A 21,307-nucleotide genomic window follows, 5' to 3' on the forward strand; every position below is an offset into this window, starting at 1 on the left:
ACCCCACCAAACCCAGGAACCTCTGGAGACTCTTCAGGTCTGTGGGAGGTGGATAGGCTGCGATGGCTTCAATCTTTGCTGGGTCTACCTCCACCCCTCTACCTGAGACCACATGCCCAAGGAAAGTGAGTGAGACTGCAAAAGGTGACATTTTTTTACATTGAGAGTTAGATGGGCCTGGTGTAGCTTTTGGTACACGGCCTCAAGGTCACTCAAATGTTGTTCCTCTGACCTGGAAAAGATGATGATATCATCATTATAGAGAAAGAAGATCTTGCCCTCTAACTCTCCTAAGAAGTTTTCCATCAACCGTTGGAATGTGGCTCCAGCATTCCACAAGCCGAATGGCATGACTTTAAATTGGAACAATCCCTGATGAGTGATCATGGCAGTCTTGTGTTTGCTCCCCTCATCCATCGCCACCTGCCAGTACCCACTTTGAAGATCTAGTGAACTGAAGTATTGGGCACCTTGCAAGGACTCAAAGATTGCATGCACCAGTGGCATTAGATAGGCGTCATGATGGGGTTTGGCGTTAATTCCCCTGTAGTCTACACAGAAGCGGGGTGTCCCATCCTTCCTCGGGACCAGAACCACTGGAAAGGCCCATGCAAAAGTCGATTGGCTCTATCACACCATTGTCAAGCATTTTCTTTACTTGTTAAAAGTGTTGTTATAATTTAACTTAAAACAACTGACTGAGTCGCGACAAACAGAACAAAGAAACGGAGACAGATGCGTAAACGCCAAACAAAATTACACTCAACAATCATCAAAAATAATGTGTCAGTCCCAAAGTTACCAACGAGTCCCCAAAGTTCATTAAATAAAGGTTTATGAATAATAATGCCCAAAACAAAATAATATTGTCAATGGAGGTCCAGTTTGCAGCGTAATGAGGCGCCATGGCTTAATAAATAAAGTTCCACACAACCTCACCCAGTCCGTTTAGACGCTGAGACGAGATCCCAGAAGAATCCGATTCTCCTGATCAATGACATTATCCACATTAATTAAATAATTAACCCAGGAAAAGATTTCTTTGCCAGGTCTCCAAACGGTGTCTGTCTCACCTGCAGTGGTTTCCTCCGCTTTTCACCTCCTCCTCGAGACGTCACTTCCCATCTATTTATAAATTCCCCGAACGCATATGAAATTAATAGTTCTTGGTCCGATATTGATGCCATGTCCACAAACAGTTAAGCAATAATATTTTACAGGTGTGACTTATACATAGGTATATACATAAAATGTATCACTGAAAATACATGTTCACCCTCACAACATCATACCACATAATGGACCTTAGGTTACCATTACAAATTAGACATAAGCTATGAAAAAACATGGTTGTGTTTTGTTCTACCTCAGATAGGGGTATCTCAGGTTTTAGGGGCCTTGGTTCCTCTACTAATTCTAGCGTGCATGTTCCTGGGGACGTAGGCCTACGGCATGTAGTGTGAAACAGCTAGCGGGAAGAAGTCAGCAAGGAAATGTAAATAAGAGATGGACCAGCCCATAGTTATGCTGCTATAGGTTTAGACTGCCGGGGGGGGATCTGACACACCAAGCTCCTCTCTCTCTGTGTGTGTATGTGTCTCTCCCTCCCTCTCTCTCTCTCTGTCTCTCTCCTCATTAATACAGCTCATTAACTCTGTATCTTCTGGTCCCATTAACATTACTAACCATATAACTTCCCGGGAGTTCTTGTGCTCCCCTGTCTTGTAGGTTCGTTGCTGCAGACCACCTGCTGCTGTGGACCTGCTCGACTGCAACAACTACTAACATCAGTCTTCCCCATAGTATCATTATTGTTGCTGCTAAAGCTAATAGTAGACCGGTTAGCTCCAGCTGGTACAATAACTATTACTACAGCCTTTATCATTACTCTGCTTCTCTTGCTAATTTAGTATTTGCTAATATTTACACTAGTGTACCACTATTATTGGCATTGTAACCATAATTATGTATTACCTGTTGTTGTTGTTGATGTAACAAGGACATATGTTGGTATAACAAGAACGTGTTGTGAATCTCTTTGCCTGTCTCTGTCCTGCATCTCCTTCTATCCCATTTTCGGCCCATCCAGTTGAGGCAGATGGCTGTTCAACATGAGTCTGGTTCTGCTCGAGGTTTCTGCCTGTTAAAAGGAAGTTTTTCCTTGCCAATGTGCAGAATGTTGTGTCTAGAGATAACTTTGGTTATGATTTGGCGCTATACAAAAACAATTTTTATTTGATTTAAATATGGCGTTTTGTCTGAAAAGCATGAAGTTGCAAGCTGGATTTAAGACAAACTCAACAATGTCAGGCTAGTTGACGTGAAACTCAGTGGCTTAGTCAGTATTGAATGTGTAGGATATCCGAGACACAATTGAAGAAGGCTCTGGAAATGAAAAAGTTTCATGTTTTCCACTCGCTCCTGTGAAAGGAGTTGTTGATGTGGGAATCGTATATGTTTGAAGGAAAAATATTTAAAGAGTTCTACAGAGTGGGAGACAGCCATAGAATGTTTAGAATGAGCGACAGAACAAGATGTCAAAAAAGGTGTGTTATGCTACTTTTCGATTCAGAAATTTTGCCAGGCAAAATGTTCTTAGACTGCGATATTTTGCAGATGTCACAAGAAATAAGAAGCATTTTCAGCCCTGTAGTTCGCGGTAATGCAACTTTTTGGATGCCAACCGCCATTATAAAACAACCAAGAAGAAAAACAATATACTGGAAACTGGCCTATAAACACAAGTTTACCACACAGATCTCCAATATGGATTAACAGATGCATCTTGTTTAAAAGAAAAACTTTATTTTACTGTGATTGGATTGAGAAAGGTATTTGGTCTATTTATACATTTCACTTTCATCATTATTTCTATACACTCCACACCTTCTGACACAGGTTCCCTACAAGGGTGCAGGAGGAGATGGAGTCACTCCATCAAATTTCCTCACTACAATTTTATAAGCCCATGAACTTACACATTCACAGTCAGCATTTTTTTGGCCAGCGGTCCTTTAGTGAGCTAAAAGCTCTATTCACATTTGTTTAAATATAAGCGTTTACTCTTGCTAGGAGTAGACTTGTCCATGTTACAGTCTTATAGAGTTGCTTCATGTGGCAGCCTAGAGTGGTTGCTATTGTTATAGAAGTAAGAAAAAGAAAACGTATTCTGGGTATGACGAACTGGCTTTGTAGGGGAGGACAAAAATAAGCAAAACACAGGAAGCCTTTGAATTTGTTGCATTTATTGTGTTCACCAAATTATTCCAAATGGCTCTCATAACCTTTCAACAACAAGTCAGTTCACAATGAAATATGAAATTATGGTCACTGACAAAGGGTTTAGATTGGAGAAGGCAGCAGGAGTTCAACTGCTACCCTTTGTTCCAGTGGTTCTTGTGTTATTTTAGAGCAGGACCCTACTGCCATCAAATTAACCTCTACAGCATGAAAAGGAATGGCTGGTTCAGGTCAATCCATAAATCCATCTCTGGTTCTATTAGAGATCTTACTTCAACTGTCTAAAATGTGACCTCTTTGAACAAAAAAATGTACATTAAACTATTACAAGTCTATTACTATTACCAGTCTGGATCCAAGCCACTGTGCTGCTCCATTGCTGTTCTGAGGAACCGTGTTTTTTTGTGGCTGGACACCTCACAGCAGCAGTGTCATTTAGGGCGTGGTAACTAATTTGCAACCAAAACATTTTAGTTCTAGAAAAGAGGTAGAAAACTAACGCCAGATGGCCCAATGTGGCCAAACCCTCTGAGTGCTGTGCTTTACATACCCGATCACATCAACAACACATACAGACAGGCACACTGGTTAGAGTACAAGCTGCAGACTCCTGAATCTGTCTGTCACTGTCCCTTGACAACCAAGATCAATATATAAGCCCAGTAAGTGTTTTTGGTTTTTTATTTTTTTGTAACGTGACCACAAAGCACAAAACCACCCTGACTTGTATAGCATGAGAAATACAGTACATTTATAAAAATGTCTAAAAAAGCATTTATATAGGGACCAGAAATGAATAAAAATAACACAAGACGTTGAAGGTATTTTTCAAAACTTTTCCAAATGTAATATATATTTACAGTATCATGTCAGAGAGCAGAGAAGGTATGAAAGCACAAATAGATTGTGAAGAGGAAGAGATGAAAGACTAACCAGGGTAATTGTTCTTCATACCAGAGGTGTTATATTTACGCCTAGTGTCAGTCATGAGTCAGAATGACAAAGGTTCAATTCATTCTAAATCCTACAGAGGACCATGGAGGACAGGTTAGTCCAAAGCGATAACGTCACCGTCGTCTTTGTTGGTGGGGGATGTTGGTGCACTCGATTGGTTTTTCCTTGATCGTTTTGTGGAGGTCTCACCAATTTCTGCATCCGAGTGCTTCCTCTTTGTGCCTCCGGGCGCTGCTGCTGCAGAGCTAGATGATGCCTCATCGTCAGAGTCAACGATCATTATGTCATCGTCCTCTGCTGGAGCTGAGAGGTGTTGGACCAAAAAGTTCAAAGATGAAATAGTGGGAGATACTAATTGGTCTCCACTAAAGACAATATCATTAACCCTAAAACAATCATAGGATTGCAACTTAAGTTACTAAATTAAGAGGAATTATTAAAGGTTAGTTCAAAATCAAAGATTCATATCAAGGTAGTTTAACAGCGAACCCCAGAAATCATATCCCAGAATAGTCATTTTTGGCTTATTTTCACCTATTATATCATCTTAAAGATAACTTGACGTAACATCCACTGACATCACTTAAGTCAGACTGAGCAAGTATCAACCAATGACAGGCTTAGGTGAACCAGAAGTTCAGGCCAACCTGCAACAACTTAAAGCCAAGAATGGTTACAGCCAAAGCATTTGGTGACCCTAAATATGACCCTTGTACACCGTCTACAGGGGTGATATTTTGGAACTTGTATCATTTGAAGCCAGGTTATCAATGTTACAAAAAGGGCTTGACGAACTAGCTTTAAAATTATTTAAAGTTTATTCCAAAAGGCAACTGGACTTAGTTAAAGTTCTTGAAGTGGTTTTGCGTCTTATCCCAACAGCAAAACATCTTAAAGAACCTCAAGAAACAATCCAGTTACCTTCTGGATTAAACTTTGAATTATTTTGAATTTTTTTCACACATTCAGGAAATTTTTTATAAAACATAGATTGTGGTTCAGCATATTAAAACAGAAACACCAAATTAGCAACACTGTGATTTGAAATAAAAGAAAATGAAAAAAACTTCTGCTGACCTTTAGAGGAGGTGGATGGTTGGACGGAGTCTTTGTTGCCATTGGTGATGCTGTTAACCTCTTCCTGGTTAGTCTGAGGTGGGGGGGCTTTGTCTGGGGCCTCGCCAACGACCTCAAATTCCACATCCCTCTCTAGTTCCTCACTGCCAGTGAGGACACACATATTTAGTCTTTTCAGTTATGTTCACTTAAGTCATCATAAAAACTCAATTTAAATAATGTAAGATTGGCACGCTCAACTGTGTTTTCCATTCGTATGTAGATATACATATACACAGATACAGGTACATACCTGTGTAGGACATTAACGAGGAGCGTGTAGTCTTGGAGGAAGTCATCAGATTGGAGGCGGCTACCATTACGGATCCCAAAATCAGAGAGAAATTTGCTGTTGTTGGCTGCGGAGGGACAGAAGTATGTTCTTACAGTGCTACACAAGCATGTCATAAAGCAAAGTCTAATGCAACCACAAGGTCCTCATACATAATGACAAATCCCCAGTTTGATGAGAAAATGTAGGTGCAATCATCAAATGATCAATCTCTCAATTTTCACCGTCACTCCTCGCATTTCTTTCATCATTCTCTTGGTACCTTTCACCCACCTCTTGCCTGTTCTCTGTTCTTTTCTCCAAGCACTCCCCCACTTCCAGAAGCCCCCCTACTGTTCATCTGAGCTGTGACCCTGGCACACACCAGCAGCACCACTCAGTCCCAACCTAGTCACTCTCAACTTCTTGAGTGCCTTTAACAGAATCCAGCCCAGGCTGTTGAAGGAGAAACTTAAGGACATGCTGGTGGAAGCCCCCCGGGTCTCTTGGATCGTTGATTACCTGATGGGCAGGCTACAGAGCTGTGTGTCTGACCGTCTGGTGAGCAACATCAACATCGGAGCCCCCCCAGGGAACCGTTTTATCTCCCTTCCTCTTCACCACCTACACATCTGACTTTTTATAAAACTCCAACTAATGAGACCAACACAAGTTCTACAAGTCCAATAGGTACCTGGGCATACAATTGGACAACAGACTGGAGTGGTCCACCAACACGGATGCTATGTACAGGAAGGGCCTGGGCTGGCTTTACTTCCTGAGGAGGCTCCGATCCTTTTAAGTCTGTGAAAAATGCTCCACGTTTTACTAGTCTGTTGTTGAGAGCACAATCTTATTTGATGTTTTGTCTTCAGGTGCAGGCATCACAGCAAAGGACTCCAACAGACTAAATAAACTCACAGAGAAGGCTGATGGTGCTGTGGGCCTGCAGCTCGTCAGAAGAGGCGGTTGAGGCCAGAATACTGGAGAAACTGTCGACTATTGTGGACAATGACCTCCCACCCTCTTTACAACATGCAGGACAATCTGAAGAGCAACTTCAGCCACAGACTCCTCCACCCCCGCTGTTCCAAAGAAAGATCCAGGAGGTCTTTCTTGCCTGTGGCAATCAGGCTTTACAACACATCTGCACATGCCAAACCGACAGCCACTGAAAAGGACTAATTATCTTTGTACTATTCACTCTGCGTTTTTGTGCCACTGCCTGAACATTCACTGGGAACTATTGGACCAATATTTGAAGAACATTTTTTTAAGATGAGATAATAGTCACATGAGTTTATTTTTATAAAAGTATGACTATTCGAATATTCGGGAATCATGACCCATCCCATCACATCATAACCAAAGTCCAGACCTTGACACTCCCTCATCCTGCTGCTCATTTTAGCATGTTGTTTTTATTTGTGTTCTTGTTTTTGTCTTTTGTTTATTATTTAAGCTGCTATTACATTCTAATTTCCCCTCAGGGATCTGCAATCAATCTCTCTATATATTTCAACACTTTAGTTTTCTTTCTGTACCATCTCTTTTACACCTTCCTCCTTACCTTCAGTCTCTCCTTCCTCTGAGGAGATAAGGATTGTCCCTTTTCCATCCTCTATTTGAACATCTGGAGCCACCATTCCAAACCTCTCCTTCAGGATCTTATTAAAAAACATGCAAAATTATCAAGTCAACAACATATAAAAAAGGAAACAATAAACAACTCACCTCACATGACATCATTATAGCCAATAGAAACATTTACCATCCATTAACACTAACCACTCCAACTTAAAATATACTTTGTATTGTAGTACATATGGTGCAAAAGATACAGGCTACTTGTTCTATGTGCTATACTTGGTACTGCAAACAACTGACAAATGAAATGGACTACACTCCACACATTTAGTAATATAATGGGGCAAAACACATTTTGCGATTGAGCACCATCTAGTGTGAGCTTTGATCTGATAAAAAAAAATGGTGCTGTCTTTGGGCAAATTATTTTCAGTATTGAGACTGTCCTATTAAGGTGAGCAGTCTTAAAGATTCTTGTGGATGAATGAACATCAATTTCCCTGGAGCTGGTTGGTGTATGTTTAAAAAAACAATCATATTACCCTGTCCTGCAAGGAGAGGACCGTGGTTTTGTGGACGTTGAGTTTGACTGTGACTTCAGGTTTGCTTGCACACACATAGCAGTTGGTGCAGGGTGGGTCAAGTACACATGGGACCAGCAGCTTCTTTCGAAGGTTGGGACACTTGTTCAAAAAGATCTGGAGAAGAAGACAATATAGACTAATTAAGTTAAGCTCAGTTGGTAGAGCAGGTTCCCCATATACAGAGGCAAAGTCAATATACTCAGTATATTTTCTGTCCTCTGTAAAAAAAATTTAAAAAGGAGGAAACGACAAGAAACAGACAACAACAACAAAGCTGACAGGAAGTATTCTAAGCTGAATGCACTGCCTCAAGTTTTTACATGCCACTCTCTGAATATTGAGCAGCTAGCTGTTATCTGTCCGTTTCCGGCTATGTTGGGTTCACATCTATGGACCTTAACAGACCTGGTATTAACATGTGTCCTGGGTGATCCGATCACAAGTGGTCAGCTCTAAGTACTAGATACATTTCAATGTGTTTCCGGTGACCACTTGTGATCGGACCTCACTTTCCGGCTCTGTATGCAAATGAACACGGAGCCCCATTCACCTTATTAAGACATGAAAAAATATATAAAAACATCATAATACAAAAAACTGTGATGCAGACTCACAGCATGATTGATCGATCGTTTGGAACGCTATGTCGGTAATGTGCTGTGAGAACTGAGTTGCGTGAGAAAATATTTAACTTTTGTAACTTAATTAAACAGACTGCTGATGAAGACAGTCAACACAGCAGACAGACACGCAGACAGAAAGAGGGGGGCGGGGCCAGCAGCTGTGCAGAGAGCAGAGGTGCAGGTGGGTCAGGGGGACTGAAGCAAAGTAAAGTGATCAGATTGAAGTAGATTGTGAAGTAAAACTTAATACGGTAAAGTATGTGATGTGTCATTGCTATATGCGATTCATTGCGATCAATTAATTACAAAGCCTGTAATTGATGAGATTATTTTTTGACCCATCTAATGTCAACAAACCGCCCTCAGAATTTACCGAGATCACTCGACCTTAACCTTCAGCCAGCAAGTTCAGAACCCAACTAACCCTATAAAACACCGCACATTACCACAAACAATCTAACTGATCAAGGCAGCGGTAAATCATGAATAACTCCCGTGTTCTGCGAGGTAAAATTACTGTTTTTGTCACTGGAGTCTGGTGGCTATGAAGAGAGCTATACAACTGCTGTGTCTGGTTAAACAATGGATCTTACTCTTAAACAAAAGGTGCATCTCTCGTCATTTTGACACCAAAACATGTAAACATAGTGCACAGGTTTGAAAATAAAGTTTGCAAAGCTAAATAGTGCTCTTTACACCTCTGGATTTTGCTTACAGGTGCGTACATTTTCCATCAAGTTTTTTATAGATCACAACTTTTGCGTGGGAAGTGGTTTGGAACACTTGAATGCCCCGTTTTGTGCGTACGCAAAGGTTATAAATGAGCCCCCCTCATTTAAACAGTCATGGACAATGGCTTTTTAAACTCACTGTGCGGCAGGACTCCAGTTCCCCAGAGAGGATCTTCAATCCCTCGAGCACAATGAGTCCCGCAATGACAGCGTTGGTTGTAGCAATGGCTGGGATGATGTTACCGGCCATGGCTGAAACACATAAATAAATTAACTTAAAACTCCTTATGTGGGTAATTTATTTGGATGTGGACAGCAAGCTCAACATGATTATGTCAATTGTAACCAATTCTCTTCTTTCTTCGTCTGATAACCAACTTACACTTCACATCAAAGCGACTCTTCATGTTCATACTGAAGATGTGCATACGTAGGTTGGCTGCTGCAGTAACGAAGTCCATGGCTGGAGGGTCATCCTGGAAGAAGAGGCAGTGAAAGCACTTAACACAGGTGAGCCATTAAAAATACATCATCATTACTGTGGCTATTATTAGTGTATGCCCACTTCCAAACATTAATATTGAGTTCAGCCGGCACTGTTTGTTTACATGTTGTGACTCTTGCTCTGGCAAAAACAGAACACTGTGTAAAATGGCACACTGAGACACCAATATTATGGCAGTGTTTGTCCAGTGTAAAACTATAAAGCTGAGTAACAGCAGAGCTTGGTTACAGTGCTGTGGTGGAATCTCTGTGTAAAAAAGGCTACTGTCCTGATCCAACCTACAGGAAGTTGCAGTGTATTTTTTGTCCCACTTACTATTAGGGGTGCAACAATCTATCATTACTTATGGTAACTACCAAAGGCTCCATGTAGTGAAGAAAATGGTAAAAAACAGAGTTGCCGATTGGCCAAAAAGGAGTGTTGTGAATCTGCACTTGATTGCTCTTCCTTATCAACCGGATGTGTCTCAGTAAACTGATATTGAATTTCAAGAACTGAATTTGAATCGTGAGAACTGCATGTGAAATTTGAATTTTCAGATTACTTCAGTTCAATTTCAGAATATTATGTTCAGTTTCAAGTTTATTGGCATTCATTTTCAAATTAATAAATTCAATTTGAAATTATGTGATTCAAATTCAAACTTTGAATTAAATTATTCAAGTTGAGCAATTCAAATTCAATTATAAATAATTCAATTCAGTTTCTACTGACATATTTCTGCCCATATCCAAATTCAAACAAAATGAAAGTTCCTCAGTTTCTTTAAATAAAGTTAATCTGTTTGATATTGACCGCTAGTTCGCAGTAAAATATTTAAAAAATGTCTAAATGTCTACAAATAAAAACTATAAAAAAAATGTTTTACTACATTTTGCTCCTGAAATCCAGCCTGCATACACCCCTCTGCTAGAGTCAGGATAATCCTGATTTTTTTTATCAAAGCCATCCTAATCCAACTCCACAAACAAAACATACTGGAGGTTTTATCCAGATAAAAAAAACTCACTGGCTCACCTGATCTAATTCAATTTCAGATTTTTTTTTATTTTGAACAACCCATTCTCGAGATTTTATCAAATCCGATAGTTGGGATTGATCAGATTACTTTTGAACAGGTGAGCCAAGGACAAAGGAAAAATAGATACGCTGATCCTTTGCAAAAAAAAATACAAATACAGACCACTCTGATGCAGATTAAACTTGTTGAACAGCTGGGCCGACGGAGATTAAAAGAAGAGTGGCTAATCCATTAGTAATTGCACGTTATCCGTTTTTGTTCTTCAGAAATATTTTTTAAAAAGGTGGACACATTTTCCCTCTTTTACTGTTTGTGTGTTACCTTGTCCCACACCAGCTCTGCTCCTTCTCCCTTTTCCTGCAGCTGTGAGCTGAGGGTTTCCACGCTGTGCTTGAATAGCCTGCAGTGACCCCAAACATCCAGAACTTGCTGGTCCTTCAAACCCAATACTGGAGACCCCTCTTGAGGACATGCTGGAACACAGAAACATTAGAACATTGAGAAAACAAAACAACTTGTGACAGCAAAGACATCAAAGATGGCAACCTTTAAGAGTTCAAAAACTGAATATTTAGTACATACAAACAGGAACACAGGTTTGAAACTAAACTACGTACCACAGAGATACAGTTAGAAGCAACATGATTTCTGAGAGATGCCCACAGACACTTTTAGAGATGCACCCTTTTCTTTATATTCTCTAGCACGGACAAACATCACTAGCACCGCTGATGACGCAGTCAAGGGGAGAAGAGGGTTGGGATGTGGTCGCCCTGTTCCTGTGTAGGACCATAGTTGTCAAGCGCTTATTGTGAAGGAAATTTTTATGTTAACCTGTTTGATCATGTGTAAAAATTTCTTTAATATTATGGAGTTAATAATCATGGTATAATCAGCTAAGGTTAATTTTAAGGATATGTATTGTCGACTCCTCTCCAGGGTCCTGTGCATGATTTACTGTTGCTCCTTCTGTCTTAGAGAGATAGTTGGTGGCCTTGTCTGGGCTGAGAGCTCCAGGGCAAGGGGTAAACTCTAGATAGTCAGGTGCCTCAGCTAAAGTCATAACAATGACACCTTACTTTGTCTCTGTGAGAGGGAGTTCTTTCTGTAATGTTTAACACAACTGTGAACCTTGATTCTGTGTCAGTCAGTCAGACAGCTGCGTGCTGTGTAGTACTGGTCTGACCCAGTTCGAGTTGTTAATTGCTTTTACTCATCTTTTAATATTCTTCAATTAAATGACATCAAAAGACAACTTTGTTTCCCTGAGAACTTTATTGGTCTCGTCATCAGAAAATTGCCACCACACTTATCACGCTACAGCTAGCTTAAGTGGATTGACACAGAAAGAGTTTGATAAAAACCTAAAGGTGTCTCCAAATCAGATGTTTAGAAAAAAAAAAAAATTAAATACCAGTCTTTTCTAGCTGCTGCCAGTCTAGGGGTGTAGGGGCTTTCCTCTTCTTCCAAAGTTTGTCCATGGTCAGCAAGTACATGATGTCATCTTTGAAAAGCTGGGAATGAAAAGAGGGGGTGAGGGGGAATCAGAACCAAGCTTGTTAATGTATAGTCCCTTTTACACGTGCTGAACCCCAAATGCACATTTGTTATCTCAAATCAAAATAAATGTATCAATTAGGGCCGGGCGATCAAACGATAGAGATAGAGAGAATTATCGTGATATAATTTCTCTCGATAGAAATATAACAAATGTTCAATAAAAGTTCGATATATTTAAATCTGTAATTACACCACCCAAACACCGGAAAACGGGGACTTCAGCTGGGCTGACATCCTCGTCTTTCTAGAGGAGTTTTACATTAAATAAAGCCATAAACAATTTGAATATGTTCACTTTATAAATGTCATTTAGGTTTGTTACATACAGCAAATCATGAAGAAGTGTCTGCTCAACTGTAAATAATTAATAAGCCTTAATAAAATATAGGCATATCACTCTATGCAGGGGTAGTTTTCGGGGCTTTTTAGAGAACAATCTTAATTCAACAATCTTAGTTAACATAAGGCAAAAACAAGTGTATGAGCCAAGATAGAGAGACAGAGTGCGAGCTGGAGGGGGGGAGTAGGACTACGTTTTTTATTTCAAGGAAAATCAAGCAGGAACTGCAATAAGGAACCTTGTGAGTGACTTAAAAAGTGCCTTAAAACTTCCTGGAAATGTAACAAATAAAGTAATAAAAAAAAATAAACATGTTGACGTACTTCCCATTCCACGTATTTTGACATATTCTACAGGAAGAGATGTTAATATTGCTGTCAGAGATCAATAGGACTCATCACATTTAATTTTCACTAGAAGAGGAAGAAGCATTGTGACCTGTCACAGAGCAGCTTTAAAACCTGAGACTGTACACAGACTTTTCTTTCTGGCCCGTAACCTGTATGGCAGGGGTCTCAAACTCAATCAGCTGAAATTAAAAACTGGGTTTAAGACAAGGGCCGAACGGGGTCAACATTATTTGGACAACAGACATAAATAAACCATGTTTTTATCAGAGGTATTATGGCAAATTAGAATAACTTAAACTTTACTGCTCCAAAGATATCTTATAGAATTTAGAACAAACCAAGGATATCAAAAAAACAGAAAGATCAAATTTAAAATAAAAGACACATCAGCATTATTAATTTGTTTAAGTCTCCCTCTCTATCAGTAGTTTTTCACTAAGCCAAAAATGTTATATCACAGACATCAAAAACAGCCAGAAAACTACATTTTTTCTCCAGAAAATCTAAAATATTTTGTTTTTTTATTCACAAAACCATCAAGAAAATAAGAATATTTCAAATGCGATCAATCCTGTGAAAACAATACCATAACCAGTCTACCTTGTGATTACAGGGAAAAGGTGCAAAAAGAAACACATTGAAGTGCACTCTGCTCTTATTTGCCAGGGTCTGGTTCTGAGCTATAGACACCCTCAGGGTGTAGTGAAGGTGTGCATCAGTTGCTTACACAGGTATGTGCTTCCAAACATGCAGAGCAGTTCAAATTTAAATTGCTGAGGTCCAAAGCCGGAAAATCGCTATGTGAACTCTGCCAGGTCCGTTCAGTTTACTAGCAAAATGCACGGTTGGGAACACAGCAGTGGAGAGGTGGTTTGTCATGGTTTGGCACCATGAAAAGTGACCCAAGTTTCCTTGCTGCATCTGAGTCTCCCACAGGCGCAACATGGCTTGGTAAGCTCTAACTGCATCATACATGTCGGTGATCGCACCGTCCTTTTCCTGAAGCTGGAGGTTTAGTGCAGTGAGATTCTTTGTTACGTAACTCGCACAGTCTGTGCTCACAGATCTTGAGTGGCGCGCCCACTGTTGCAGTGCATTCTGGGATTTGTAGTATCAGCGGTGTGCACGCTGTATACCGGCTGGCCAGTTATGATAGACATACAGTCATGTGAAAAAATTAGGACACCCTATGAAAGAAGTGTTTTTTTTTAACATATTTGGACATAGGGATATTTAATAACAATTTCAACAATACTGAGAGATTCAAGTTATATAACTAAACAATTCAAACTGAAGAAAATACTTCTTAAAATACTAGCTATTAGGGGGTAGGGTGTTCTAACTTTTTCCTCAGTTAGAATATGCATTTGTGTTGTTATCTTTTGTTTAATGAGTAAATCAAGGTTAATTTTTGTTGTTTAGCTGCAATTAAATAACTTTCTTTCCCAAAGATAAATAAAAACAAGATTAGACATCGTAATGTGAACATTTCTTAATAAAGAACTGAATATTTAATGGGGTGTCCTCATTTTTTCACGACTGTATTATCATATCGCGGGCCAGATGTAATTGTAATGTGGGCTGGATGTTGAGTTTGAGACACCTGCTGTAGGGCTTTGCTTGTTTTTTGACATATTGACAGTTGACATTTTTCTTTTGTTTACATTGTCAGACAGCTAAACATTCAAAAATAGAAGATTAATTTGTCTTTTTATTGTTTAATTTAACATTTGGGTTGTTTTACTACCTCAGATTTGCGAAATGTTCTGCTCTTTGTTTACCTCAGAGTTGTGAAATATTCTACTGGTCAAGTGTAGTTTGTCAAGGTCTGACAATAAAGAATGGTTAAACCACAACTCAGGAGCAAAAATCCGCCTCTAAACTTAAGAAATAATGATTTGACATTTATTGTGATAATTAACGATCGACTGATATGAATCATTATGTCGTGATAACATTTTTGGCCCTATCGCCCAGCCCTAGTATCAATCACACTTGCAGTAAGTTACAACACCTGCATCTGAATTCCTAAAAACAGCCTCACAAGTCTGATTTGTATTACTGGTACCTTGTTGAAGAGTTTGACAGGGTCGTATCCTGTGGAGCGAGCCCATTCCTTGGTGGAGACTCGCTTGATGTCCCCATCCTTTTCTGAGGCTGTGGCGCGAGCAGCTGTGTCTTCAGGATTCCCTGTTTACAGAATACAGAGTTTTCACAGGGTCCGGTGCCTTTGTATTTCTTTAGAACTAAACATTCTGGTGTGTGAACAACAGGCTTGCAAGATGTATTGTTTTCGTGTCATCTTCACACATGTGCAAATGCCAAACTGCAAAAGGTGTGTTATCAAGTAATACAAATTAACTTAGGTTAAGCTATAACTTTCTTTTTAATATATAAAAGAAAATTAATCTCTTTTAACGTGCAGCTCTTTTCACCACCGGAACATGGCAAATTGATCACTGTGCATGTGTAGTCTGTATAATACTTCCCTGTAAATAGCTATGTGGCATGATTATGTAACAAATCATGTTGCCGGAATGTGAGAAGCAACCGTTTAGTAACATGAGGAAGCTTTATAGTGTGTGCATTCCCATTATCAGCAGAAATGGTTACAAAAAGTTCCTGTTTTCACTGGAGTGGGGGAGTTCGTCCCGAAGCTTGCCGCTGTATGTTATCCTTACATTTTAACGAGTGTTTCATTCAGCTGTGAGTGTGACTTCAAAGTGAGAGTCCGGTTTGAGAAAAGCACTATGGCTATTTATTAAGTTATTATACAAAACAACAGCGCTACACACTGAATAACTCTGAATTATGCAGTGTCATGTAAAAAACTAGCTGCCGCTAATGTAAGTTTGTAGGTGCTCTGCTTGTTTTGATGTTAGCATTCCTCTATCATTCTTCATTCCTAAAGTTTAGAATGGGAGCTGAAGGCAGAGGTTCCCCTTTTAAAAAAAAGGGCCCAGTAATTAAACTATGTAAGAGCACCCACTAAAGTAAATTCACATTAAAAGTCATTGTTTCTCCAATTGTTTCTACTGTTACAAATGGGAGTGAATATAAGAGCCAAATGCAAACTAACTAATGTCGAAACCATGCACCTACTTACATGCAGCCTCAGGGTCTGCTGTATCAGGGGACACTTCTTGATCTGCATCCTCTTCTCCAAACAGCTGACTATAGTGGCCAGAAAAAAACAATGCAAGATGACAAGTAGAACACAGCACACGTTTTTGTGAAATATCAAAGTGGGGTTTGTAATATTTTTGCATCAACATAAATAAGATATATTCCACATTACTACTAATTGTTTTGTGCATGGCCAGTCTAGAAAGAGAGTTTACTGAGCACTGGCCTATGATAAGATTGTAGTCGACTTGAATGATACTAATAATATGATGAGATTGAGTCTAACTTGAAGAGGTATTTGGCCCAGACAATGCAGTGAATGGGCTCAGAAGGTGTGTTTCTTATGGTGCATCCTGGGAATGTCTTCTGGGTGGGCTTAGGTTGGCATTCGTAACATTCTGTCATTCCCTGGGGAACAAGGAGAGACAGGAAAGGAAGAAAAACCAACAGAGAAACACTGTGAGAAGTGGAATAGTCAATACCAAACTCTTTTTATTGGACAGAAAACTAATGCAACTGGCCTTTAAACAAGTGACATAACAAAGACGAGCATTTTCTACCTTCTTGATTACTGTGACTTGTCCCAGGTACCCAGCAGTGCCACTCTCTATCAGAGGAATGTCTGCTGCCAAACACAGCCTGTTCACATGGTTACGGGCCGCTACAAAGAGAGAAAAATAGTTTTATTTCCTCATCACTGAAATTTGTTGAATAGAGATAGGCAGCAAAAACTTGAAATAAATTGGCTTACATATTTAAGACTGTAGTGTATTGTTAAGCTCTGACATCAGTTCTTCTGTTGGTAGTGTATAAATTAGGACATTCAGCTATGATGCATTTTCACTATTCCCAAATCCAGACTAGAGATCTCTCTGTCTCTCTCTCCAAGTGTGATGTATGTGCTAGCAGTTGGGCCAGGACAATCTTAATGAGTGTTTACACTTCACAGTACCACACAGTCAATGTGAACAATGCTTGTTGCTAAAAGCTATGTATGCGTTTTTATTTATGTTAGTATCCCTAGTGCCACACAGAAATAAATAGATTATACAAACATACGATTTAATACTTAGCCAGCTAGCTAAAATGTTCATAAACAGTCCTTTAGAAATTCATTGTTTCTGGGCTTGCCTTATTGACAGACGAATGAAGAGGTAATGTCAGAGGAAAGTAATTAAGTTAAAAGCTATAATATTTCAGAAATGTATTTGCAATTTTTTGGGGAGGCTTATTCTATTTGAATTTATGTGGATATCAAATGTCTTGACTCCAGGGGCCTATACTACGAAGCGAGTTTAACATACCCAGGGTATCTTTTCCTGATCTGGCTTCACCTAACCTAACAAAGGCAATCGCGCTGAGCGGTCACACGACACTGGTTATCAACTCGATAAGTCAACCCAGGGTTTCTATGAGCGCTTTCACATTAAAGCGGCGTTGTTTGGAGCAAACGACCAATCTAAACACAGGCAAGTCTGCCATCAGCTGATCTGCATATTTTCAAACTCAGCGCAAACTATGATTTTAGAAAGATATGAAGACATTACACATAATCCAGACCAAAATCCTGAATGCAGGAAGGACAAATACTTAAAAAAAACACTGTGTAAATGCGCAAATATGATAATATCACTGCTCCACCATAAGAGCACCATATATTTATTATAACACTTGTGTATTACATTGGATTAATACGTTGCAGAGATGTAATTTTGTTGTGTTAATGACAGATTTATTCTCCCAGCCCAGCTGTATCAAACTATAGAGCAAATAAAAATAAAACCAGAAATTAGAGCAGTAGGAATTCTTACTTAAGTACAAAAGTACTCCTGGCATCATCAGAGCAGGTTAGGTGTTCAGCATAAGTTACCATGGTGATCTACCCTGGTAAAAAGTGAACCACCTTTGTAGTACAGAAAACTTGGAGTTAACCCTGAAGTTACCTCAATAACCACATATCCTGCTTCGTAGTATAACCCCTGATGTATTTGCCATACTGATTGTGAGTGCTTGTCTCTTGTCTCATGTAGAATGTCATGATAAGGCAACTGTTGGTAACTATTAAGGGTACTAAAATGGCCACAGTAAGTGTAATGATGATGCTCCCTCTGCCAGACAATGTCTGTAACCACACCATTACCTATATACAGCACTGTGGTGTAAAAAACCTATATCACACAACAAGTTGCCAGAAAGTAGTATATCTGTAATAGGCCAATACTGGTTAATCATCTATAATTAGGTCGCAAAGGCGCGACATCCTTAGCGTTGACAGTTGAGAATAACAAAAAAAAAGATTTAGTGACTTCATGTGAAACTACCTCTGTTATCCAGAGCATTCATCACCAGCACAAACTTTCTGAAGAACTCCACGTTGTAGTCAGGGCTGTTGGGGGGAGACAATAATTCTAAATAAATAGGACCGCCATCAAGACTGCTTCTGAGTCTAATTATTCTTTGACCTACTAAACAACAAAAAACAAGAAACTCACTTCATGATGCTGTCATGGTATGCAGTGATATTTGCATTGGGACAAAACCGCAAGGCACTCTCCTTGGCCACCTGAAAAACACCAGGAACAGAGTCAATGACTGATAAGAAAATGTACAGACAGTACATAAGGAAAGGGTTTAGAGTGTGTGCTTTCTTGAAATCACACATGGGTTCAGGGTAATCAAGATTAAAAACAACCCCAAAGCCAGCAGGGATAGAAGTTAGTTCCACAATGTTTACAAACCTGTGCTTTAGACTTCCCAACATGCTTCTTCTGGAAAAGGAACTGACGGTTTAGGTTGCTGACATCAATTGTGTCCAGGTCAATCTGCCAAATCGATAGGGTTGTAATGTCAGCCATGTAAATGCAACGTAATATATATGACAGCAAACTCAAATCAGTCTGTCACATAAGCACTTTTACACATTTTACAAGTAATGACAAATAGGGAAAATCTACAAGATACATTTATATATGCGGCAGTGTCAGGGTCTTTGGTTATCCTCAAGTACAAGCCAATTCAATTATCTTTTTAATCTGCGCATTTCTTAAAACAACTTAAGCGTATAGCTGTGTTAACTGTACGAGAAGTAATGTGTCTTATTTGAAGAAATCATTTTTTAAAATATCTTAATAATGCTCTTGCATGAATTTTATTTTTTAAATAATTAAAAGGACCAATTGAGGTCATTAAAGGGCCACATTCAACCCACAAGCCAGCAATTAAAATGGTCCTCTCCAGTCTCTTTTTAAAAAACAAAACACTCAGTTATAACTGACCTCAGATTTTCTCTTTACTGTGATCTACACAAATGGTTACCAACCTTTATCATTAATGGAACCTTTTCTTCTCAGTTCCTTTAAGTAAACTGGCAGTCAGACTATGTGACAAATCATAAGTCATAGTTATGCATTAAATATATAACTTAAAATATAGTGACATCTTTCTAATAAAGTTTTAATACTATCCTCTGTTATTAAATACACAACATTTTTTGACAAATTCTGTATTTTCTTCTCCATAACACTTGGCCATTGTCCTGTTGTATATATACACAATTATAAACTAAATAATAATCCACTATTCGTAAAAGTTAGTTTCATTTAAATTAAATTAGTGAAAATAAAGAAGGCCTTGGTACCCAGCTTCATTACATTCCCTTAGAGAGTTTATCACCTTGCTATCTGAGGTTTACTTATATTATACATTTGATTTGTGCCTTGAATCTTGGTTGGTAAGCTTAAGAGGTGTTCTTGTAGGTTGTGTGGTTGTTTGTAAATAAATAAATTTAATTCCCTTAAGCTTTTTTTTTTAAATGCGTTGATGGAAGTTATACACCATGGACTGAGTGGGTTGTTTATTAAAAAGTAAAATTCAAAATAATAGGGTAGTATTTGATGGAAACAATAGCCTACATCATTAATTTTCATCCTGATTTCAGTATTACATCTATAGAGGCACTGAAAAACTCACAAACGCTAAGCTCTAAGCATCTGACGGTTTCCCCACGAAAACGCATGCATCTGCAACTAATGCTGCGCCAAATATACTATATATATTTCCATTGTAATATAATGTGACATAGATAAACAAAGGCCTTTCCATGTGTTTGCGCTAACATTTAGCCAGCCGACCGCCTAGCTAGTCGTCACATTACAATGAAGTTATCTAGCAAACCCAGCAGTGATAATGGCGCCAAATGCTGCAGTTTTTAGTACTTCCAACCAGGGCCTGTCTACTTTATATGCACTCGGGAAATGAGAGGGTTTGAAGAGAGCACGACGAAAACTCGTACGTTGTACTTCCTTGACGAGTCGTCAGAGGGATTAGCCCCTTTCCCCACATCTCCACGCGCAGTGCAACACAAAGACATGGCATGATAGTCAGCTAGCTAACAGACAGACATACAAACAAACTTAAGTGTGACAGACCACTTCGATGTTTTTGAAGCCGGTGAGGACAAGATTCTTTAGCAGTTCGCAGCCGATTCCTCCTGCTCCCACCACCAACACCTTGCAGGTGGAAAGGGAGTCAGCTAGTTCTTTTCGAAGGGAACCCACCAGTTGGACCATGTTGATCGGCTATAGACAGAATCAAAGCCTGCACAGAGAGGGGATGGCGGCTAGCTTCTTGTTCTGCAGTAAAAAGAATAAGTTCCGCCTACTTCCGGGTTACTCGACGTTTTTTTACAGCTTTCTTTATTATACACATGTTCGTATACAGAGGGACTATAGATACAGCACACAGTCAATAGAAAACAAAAACTAAAGTTTTAATACATAAATAAAAAAATGAATAAAATAAAATAATTTCATTTACATTTTACTCTCCACAATGCCTCAGTCTGTGCTATTCTGAATGCATCGCACTATATACATTTATTAACTTAAAGGTATTAGGAGTTTATGTTAAAATTTGATACGAGCAGTGTTGGGTCAGTGTTTTGTTTTTTCATTTTTATTTTGAGAAGTCGCATATAGCTGTTTTACACTGTTTCAAAAAGGTGATAATTGATTGTGCTTGAATGCAACACAAATCTAGCGACAGCCCACGCAGCCAATGGGAAGGCGCGAAAGCAGTTTCAACATCGTCATCACAAGCGATTACAGACGGGGGTACTTCGAAGCGAAGTTAGTGGGTAAACCAGGGGCCTATACTACGAAGCGAATTCAACATACCCAGGGAATCTTTTCCTGATCTGGCTTCACTTAACCTGACAAAGGAGATCGTGCTAAATTATCAACGCTGGTTATCAACCAGGGTTTCTATGAGCTCGTTCACAGGGGCGTTGTTTTCAGCAAAT

The 21,307-nt window shown here is 39.3% G+C and overlaps 1 protein-coding gene across 1 annotated transcript; it reads right to left on the bottom strand.

Annotated features, from left to right (window-relative positions):
* Window positions 1-3,175: 3,175 nt before the first annotated feature.
* uba2 (ubiquitin-like modifier activating enzyme 2) lies at window positions 3,176-20,627 on the bottom strand. The gene is made up of 17 exons (XM_069687054.1): window positions 20,436-20,627; window positions 18,747-18,830; window positions 18,501-18,571; window positions 18,330-18,394; window positions 16,569-16,669; window positions 16,295-16,416; window positions 15,989-16,056; window positions 14,951-15,072; window positions 12,047-12,146; window positions 10,954-11,105; window positions 9,489-9,582; window positions 9,246-9,358; window positions 7,711-7,866; window positions 7,152-7,248; window positions 5,564-5,669; window positions 5,272-5,414; window positions 3,176-4,497 (listed from the first exon to the last, which is right to left on the bottom strand). Exons 1-17 carry the CDS (start codon window positions 20,574-20,576, stop codon window positions 4,289-4,291), a joined length of 1,944 nt encoding a protein of 647 aa, XP_069543155.1. The 5' UTR covers window positions 20,577-20,627; the 3' UTR covers window positions 3,176-4,288.
* Between the last annotated feature and the right edge of the window lie 680 nt (window positions 20,628-21,307).

Source organism: Semicossyphus pulcher, unplaced genomic scaffold, assembly GCF_022749685.1.
Source record: "Semicossyphus pulcher isolate SPU_LCO1_2020_fin unplaced genomic scaffold, fSemPul1.0.p SCAF_8, whole genome shotgun sequence".
Classification (NCBI taxonomy): Eukaryota; Metazoa; Chordata; class Actinopteri; order Labriformes; family Labridae; genus Semicossyphus; species Semicossyphus pulcher.

Coding starts and splice junctions, on each gene's coding strand:
- uba2 (XM_069687054.1), bottom strand. CDS start 20,576: ATGGTCCAACTGGTGGGTTCCCTTCGAAAAGAACTAGCTGACTCCCTT. Junction 18,572..18,746: donor TTGGGAAGTCTAAAGCACAG/GTTTGTAAACAT, acceptor GGTGTTTTTCAG/GTGGCCAAGGAGAGTGCCTT. Junction 9,583..10,953: donor CAGAGCTGGTGTGGGACAAG/GTAACACACAAA, acceptor CTCTTCTTCCAG/GATGACCCTCCAGCCATGGA.